The sequence below is a fragment of the Penaeus vannamei genome, chromosome 7, assembly GCF_042767895.1.
Source record: "Penaeus vannamei isolate JL-2024 chromosome 7, ASM4276789v1, whole genome shotgun sequence".
Lineage (NCBI taxonomy): Eukaryota > Metazoa > Arthropoda > Malacostraca > Decapoda > Penaeidae > Penaeus > Penaeus vannamei.
This window is the reverse complement of record NC_091555.1, coordinates 23303293-23310792: the sequence shown is the minus strand read 5'-3', so window position 1 is coordinate 23310792 and position 7500 is coordinate 23303293. Positions and strand designations below refer to the sequence as shown.

The 7500-nt window shown below is 46.9% G+C and overlaps 1 protein-coding gene across 1 annotated transcript in view; it reads left to right on the top strand.

Annotated features, from left to right (window-relative positions):
* Positions 1-102: 102 nt before the first annotated feature.
* The window catches only part of LOC113808138 (neuroblast differentiation-associated protein AHNAK), a gene marked incomplete in the record, with an annotated part of 126619 nt that continues 119221 nt past the window's right edge, over positions 103-7500 (top strand). The window contains 1 exon segment of the mRNA XM_070123635.1: positions 103-1065. Coding sequence (XP_069979736.1) covers positions 822-1065 — 244 coding nt within the window.

Here is a 7500-nt window from a genome sequence, read left to right as displayed (position 1 = left end):
ACACACACATACACACGCACACACACACACACACACGCACGCACGCACGGGCCGCACCTGCGAGGCGGCGGCGGCGGGCAGGTTGGCGAGCGGCCGGGCGACCAGTGTAGCGCTGGCTGTGTGAGTGAGCGGACGAAGCGCCGCACCTCGCGATCCTCAACCCCCGCGGCGATTCCTCGGAGCCATTCCCGTACCTCACTCGTCGGCGAGCGGCGGCGACGAGAGAAAATTGAGAAATAGAAAGCCGTAGGCAAAGGTAGACGACAGACGGGGTTGAGTGCGAGTGAGTGCCTTTTCACTAGCATTAGTGCCTGACACTTGCACGCCGTGACAGTGCCTGCGTGTGCCAGCAAGCAGTAGGGCGAGGAAGAGTGGAAGGCCCAGTGCCACCGGAAGGCAAGGACGCGAAGGCATTCCGTGCCAAAGGAAGGCAACGGCGGCGGAGGTGGCGAACAGTGGCTGGTTGGTGGAGGTGTGTGGAGGGGACCGCGGAGCCGCCCGGAGTGCGTGTGTGTGAGTGTGTCGTGTAACCGGGAGCAGGAGGAGACTCCTCACTCTTCCCCTTCGTCACCCTCGTCGCCACCACCGCACCCTCGCGCCCTCCCCCTCAGGGGCGTGTGTCCAGCGAGGAAGCAGAGTGGACGGCGCCCTCGCCCCGCGCCCGCCCGTGAGTGAGAGGAGGCCGGGCGCGCCCAGGTGTATGCCGAGCGCCGGCGTGGGCGTCCCGGCACACCAGGACGGCGAGGGGCACCCGCAAGGGAGGGCACCTGAGGGAGAGTCCGCTATGGAATGCGCCGAGTGAGACGCCCCCGCTGAGTATTATGGCCAGGCTGCTGGTGCCACAGCTGCTGCAGCGCCCCCTGAGGCCGCCACCGGTGCTGGTGGGCGCCCTCGTGGTGGCGCTGCTGGCCGTGGGCGTGGGCGGGCAGGAGAACAGTAACGCGGGCGTAGAGTGTGGGTGTGGCGGGAGCGTGGCGGCGGCGGTCATCATCAGCATCATCCTCACCCTCGCGCTGGTCGCCGTCGTGCTCTTCGTCTACAGGAGGTGCTGCCAGGGGACCGCAGGTGAGTCGGGCTGGGCGGGGTCCTCAGTCTCAGTCTATTTGTTTACCTATTTATCTGTCAGTCTGTCTATCTACCTATATATCTATCAGTCTGTCTATCTATCTATCTGTCTGCCTGTCTGTCTATCTATCTATATATCTCAGTCTGCCTGTCTATCTGTATGTCTGCCTGTCTGTCTATCTATCTATATATCTATCAGTTAATCTATCTGTCTGTCTGTTTGTCTGTCTATCTATCTATATATCTATCAGTCTGTCTATCTATCTATCTGTCTGCCTGTCTGTCTATATATCTATATATCTATCAGTTAAAATATCTGTCTGTCTGTCTATCTATCTATCTATCTATATATCTATCAGTCTATCTATCTATCTATCTATCTAAATATCTATCATTCTATCTATCTATCTGTCTGTTTATCTATCTATCTGTCTGTCTATCTATCTGTCTATCGATCTATCTGTCTGTCTGTCTATCTATCTGTCTGTCTATCGATCTGTCTGTCTGTCTATTTATCTGTCTGTCTGTATTTCGATCTATCTGTCTATCTATCTGTCTGTCTATCAATCTGTCTATCTATCTATCCATCTATCTTTCTATCTATCTATCAATCAATCTACCTACCTGTCGGTCCGACCGTGTCCTCAGACCGCACTTCGCTCTAACGAGTCAAGGTTTTCGTCTGCAGTGAGTGCATCTTCGCGACGTCTTGACTTATGATTTTCATATGATTATCACTTTACTGATCACTATGCGGTAGATGAAAGGAGCAGGTATATATATATATATATATATATATATATATATATATATAAATCTGCTTCCATTAGCAGTCTGCCTTTCAATGTGTGTATAATAAGAAGCAGAGATACATCAGATAATTGGTAATGATACATTCATGTGCCAGGAGGAAGAGAGAGAGAGAGAGAGAGAGAGAGAGAGAGAGAGAGAGAGAGAGAGAGAAAAGAAGCAGAGGGAGATAGAGAGAGGGAGAGAGAGAGAGAGAGAGAGAGAGAGAGAGAGAGAGAAGAGAGAGAGAGAGAGAGAGAGAGAGAGAGAGAGAGAGAGAGAGAGAGAGAGAGAGAGAGAGAGAGAGGGAGAGAGAGAAAGAGAGAGGGAGGAGGAGAGAGAAAGAGAGAAGGGAGGAGGAGAGAGAAAGAGAGAGGGAGAGAGGAGAGAGAAAGAGAGAGAGGGGGAGAGAGAGAGAGAGGGGGGGGGAGAAGAGAGAGAGAGGGAAAGAGAGAGGAAGAGAAGAGAGAGGGGGGGAGAGAAGAGAGAGAGGGGGAAGGAGAGAGAAAGAGAGGGAGAGAGAGAGAGAGAGAGAGAGAGAGAGAGAGAGAGAGAGAGAGAGAGAGAGAGAGAGAGAGAGAGAGAGAGAGAGAGAGAGAGAGAGAGAGAGAGAGAGAGAGAGGAGAGAGAGAGAGAGAGAGAGAGAGAGAGAGAGAGAATGAGAGAGAGAGAGAGAGAGAGAGAGAGAGAGAGAAGGGGGAAAGAAAGAGGAGAGAGAGAAGGGGGGGCGGAGGAGAGAGAGGAGAGGGATGGGAGAGGGTGGGGAGACAGAGGAAGAGAGAGAGAAAGAGAAGGGAAGAGAAGAGAAGAGAGAAAGAGTGAGAGAGAGAGAGAGAAACATAAAAAAAACAAGAAAAAACAAGAGAAAGACCTAGAGAGAAACGGAAAGAAATAAAGGGTTGTGAATGGTGACGACCCTGAATGGACACTGATGAATGAAGCCTTTCTGAGACAAGTGAATGACTGACTGCCTTTCACTGAAGACACCAGCGAAAAGCACTTGCCTTCCGCACGCACAGCACAGTCAGAACACGAAAACCCTTTGCATAACCAGTCCTTAATATCCCTAAAAAAGAGAATAGATGAATGAAAACACACCCCCACACACACAAAAGATGTCATATTTAAAAGCTTCCAAAAAGTCATGAGTTTTGGCGCATGACGTCACTCCCCTTGACCGCTGGTGTCTTCTTAAAAGATGTTGAATCAAGGAAAAAGAATTCGGTGTTTTATTTTTTATTTTCCGTGTTTGTCTGTTTGTGTCTGCTCTGATGGTCGTTGTGGCTATGTCTAGTTCTTTCGAAATTATATTTTTCTGTTTTTATTTTTCATATTCAGTTCCTTCTGTTTTTGCGTGCATGCCTGCCTGCCTCTCTCTCTCTCTCTCTCTCTCTCTCTCTCTCTCTCTCTCTCTCTCTCTCTCTCTCTCTCTCTCCTCCTCCTCCTCTCCTCTCTCCTCCCTCCTCCCTCCCTCCCTCCTCTCCCTCCCTCCCTCCCTCCCTCTCTCCTCCCTCTCTCCTCCCTCCTCCCTCCCTCCCCTCTCCCCCTCTCTCTCTCTATATATATATTAAATATATGTGTGTGTGTGTACATATTTACACACACACACACACACACACACACACACACACACACACACACACACACACACACATATATATATATATATGTGTATATATGTATAAATATATGTATATATATATGTATATATGTATATATATATGTATATATATATGTATATATGTATATATATATATATATATATATATATATATATATATATATATATATATGTATATACATACATACATACATACATATATATATATATATAATATATATAATATATTATATATGTATACACACACACATATATACATATATATACATATATATACATATATATACATATATATACATATATATACATATATATATATATATATATATATATATATATATATATATATATATACATACACATATGTATATATTTATTTCTCTCACCATTCCTTCTGTATATAAGCACAAGTATGTACACCTGCACATGTACGATTCTAACAGCTGCTGCATGTGTACTTTCCCAACCCTGACGCAGTGCCCCGTGAATGACGTAGTATTCATGAGAATCCAAGACTTCAAACCAGCATGGCGTTTCCGTTGACCTTTGGAGGATCGTGAAATATTTGTCTGGAGGGCAAGAGTGACCCTTTCTCGCTCCTCCCTCCCTCTACCTCCTTTCCTACCACCCCTCTTCTTTTCTTCCTTCCCTCCTTTGCTTTACCTCCGATTCCTTTCTCCTTCCTTCTTTCTTTCCCTTTCACCACCCTTCCTTCCATCCCCCCCCCTCCATCCCTCTAACTTCCCCTATCTACTTCCCTGTACTTCTCTGTACTTCCCTCCTTCCTCCCTTTCTTCCCTTTCCCCCTCCCACTCCTTCCATTCCTCCCTCTTCACCTTCTTATGAACCTCAGTGGCCCGAGGCTTGTCGTATATCATAATTATTTTCTTAACTGAATAATTATTACCTTATTTCATGTGGCGACTAATATATTTACGTATTGTGTAAGGAAAGAAGAAAAAATAATACGAGGAGGAGGAGGAGGTGGCGTGTGGTGATGACGTAGCAGCCAGTGCGTGTTTGTTTACATTCTCACCGACGCGCCATTTTGAATGACACCTCGGAAGAAAAGATGAAGATCGAAACAATAAAAAAGAGAAAAAAAATCCACAAATCAACGCTCTTGAAATTCAGTCGAGAGAAATGAGGCAAAGTCACTCGAGAGAAAAGGACAAGATAGAAAGCGAGAGACAATAGATAGAACGAGAGAGAAAAAGAGGAAATAATATGACCCGCGTTTGCACCGTCGTCTTATATGTATCCCAACTCGAGCCACCTTGAGAACAGGTGTAAGTTTAAATACCTGTCTCGGGTTTCCGCTGTAACGTTATACACCAGTGACGTAACGCGGTAACACTTGCACTTCTTGCTGACCCTCGTGGCTGCTCGGTGCTCAGCTTCTAAGGTGTTTTGGAAGACGCTCAAAGGAAGAGAGAGAGAGAGAGAGAGAGAGAGAGAGAGAGAGAGAGAGAGAGTAAGGGAGGGAGGGAGAGAGAGAGAGAAAAAGAGAGTAAGGAGAGAGAGAGAGAGAGAGAGAGAGAGAGAGAGAGAGAGAGAGAGAGAGAGAGAGAGAGAGAGAGGGAGCGAGAGATAGAGAGATAGATAGAGAGAGAGAGAATGAGTGAGAGAGAGAGAGAATGAGTGAGTGAGAGAGAGAGAGAGAGAGAGAGAGAGACAGACAGACAGACAGACAGACAGACAGACAGACAGACAGACAGACAGACGGACGGACGAACTGAGGGAGAGCTTGTACGAAAACAAATGACACAAAAGTAAGAGATAATAAGGGAGGAGAGAAGATAGACCAGTAATACAAACAGACAGGCAAGCAGATTAATAAATCTCCCAGCCAAGAGACAGCCAACCGACGACCGAAGAAGCAGAGACCTCCAGAATGCAGTAGAGACACAGATGAATTCAGAATGCAACCTTCAAGCCCGAAGTTGAAGGACAATATGCTGGCAACCGTCAATATGTCGCGTTGAAATTCCTCGAGTTCAGGTATTCATTGATATTCCATTGGTTGTGAACCTTGAGCATGAAGGTGACAAAAATACTCAAGCAAAGAGAGAGATTCGCGTTCGTATAGTTACATGTAAGACGCCGTCCTCAAAGTTGTGTTAATTACGTACTTATATTCTCTTGGATATGCATGCAGGCACAACAACGCATACGTGAGTGGGTGCGTCTATAAATGCTGATATCCATGGGCGTGTGTAAAACATATGTGGTATTTGTATAGATATACACTACTTGGTGCTAATTTGATGATCAAATATCAAACGACGCGAGAAAAGACGCGAGAAATGAACGGTTCTCAGTTCCTCGCTAATTTAGCCCGCAGCCCGCTATGCGCTTCTCGATGCGCACTTGTTATTTGGAATGCGAAACGGGCTGTCATCAAATACACTTATTACTCAATTACCTGATGGTTGATTGACAGTCTTCACTTTGCACACAAAGCCGAACCCGGTATCAAAGCGGCACGCGTCTCACATACAGCATCATATAATTACGAAATAAATATTTGTTTGATTCGTTGCCTAAATGGCCGGGATCGGAGGTCGTGTGTGTTGACTCACTTAGTGTGCGAATGTGCGAAGGGAAGAATGGCGAGATGCATTTGTATTTTCAGTGCTATTTTTGTATGTGTTTTTATATGAGAATTTATTTAGTATATGAAATATGTGATAGTAAGAATTTAGAGATATACGTGCTTTTCATGTCTATAGTTTTCGGTGTTTTATATATATAAAAGGTGTGTGTTTGTTTTATGGGTCTGGCCATTAGTTGTTTATTTCATAAATATGGATTTTTATGGAAAATAATGTTTTATGGTTCGTAAGAAGCCTTTTTATATGTGTATGTATGTAGGATATGATATAAGAGTTAGAGGTATGCGTTTAAATAAATGTGTGACATACAAACAAACACACACACACACACGCACGTACACACGCACGCACGCACGCACGTACACACACACACACACACACACACACACACACACACACACACACACACACACACACACACACACACACACACACACACACACACACACACACACATACGCTCTCCCCCTCTTCCCCCCCTCCCCCCTAACATTAAACACAAGCCCTTCCAAAGACAAATTCCAGCAAATGGCTTAGGAGTGTTTGGGCAGGGGGTGGAGGAGGGGGAGAGGAGGGAGAGGAGGGAGGCGTGTAAAGGGAGAGAGGGAAGGGGGAGAGGAGGGAGAAGGAAGGGGGAGAGGAGAGAGAGGGTAGGGGGAGAGGAGGGAAATGGTATGTTGAGGGAAGGGAGAGTGGGAGGGGGTGGGGAGTGAATTACACAAGAAAGGGCATCCGTACCTCAGTGTGAGTATTACGTTGATGTGTGTGCGTAAATTTGTGTGCGTGTATTTATGTACACACACACACACACTCACACACACACACACACACACACACACACACACACACACACACACACACACACACACACACACACACACACACACACACACACACACACACACACATATATATTCATGTATACATGCATGTGTGTGTCTTTAAATACGCACGTACATGTGTACGTGAGGGACGGGTGTGATAGGAATGTGGTCTCGGGAAGAGAAAGAGAGAGATAGAGAGAGGGGGAGAGAGGGAGGTAGAGAGGGAGGAGAGGAGGAGGGAAATGGAGGGGGATGCGTAGCAGAGGAAGGAGGGAGGGAGGGAGAGAGGGAGGAGAGGAGGAGGGAAATGGAAGGGGATGCGTAGCAGGGGAGGGAGAATGAGAGGGGGAGGGAGGGAGGGAGAGAGGAAAGAGAACGGCCTTTAAGATTGGGGGGGGGGTAGGCGTAGGGGAGGTCGACGTGGGTAAGGAGTAGAGGTGTAGAAGGGTAGGGGAATAGGGTCTGAGGGTCTGAGGGTCTGGGGAGGTGGTAGGGGTAGAGGGATAGTGTAGGGGTATGGGGGTACGAGGCGGAGGGGGGGGAGGTCGTTCTACGTTCTCCCCCTCAGGGTTCTTCAGCTCAGTAG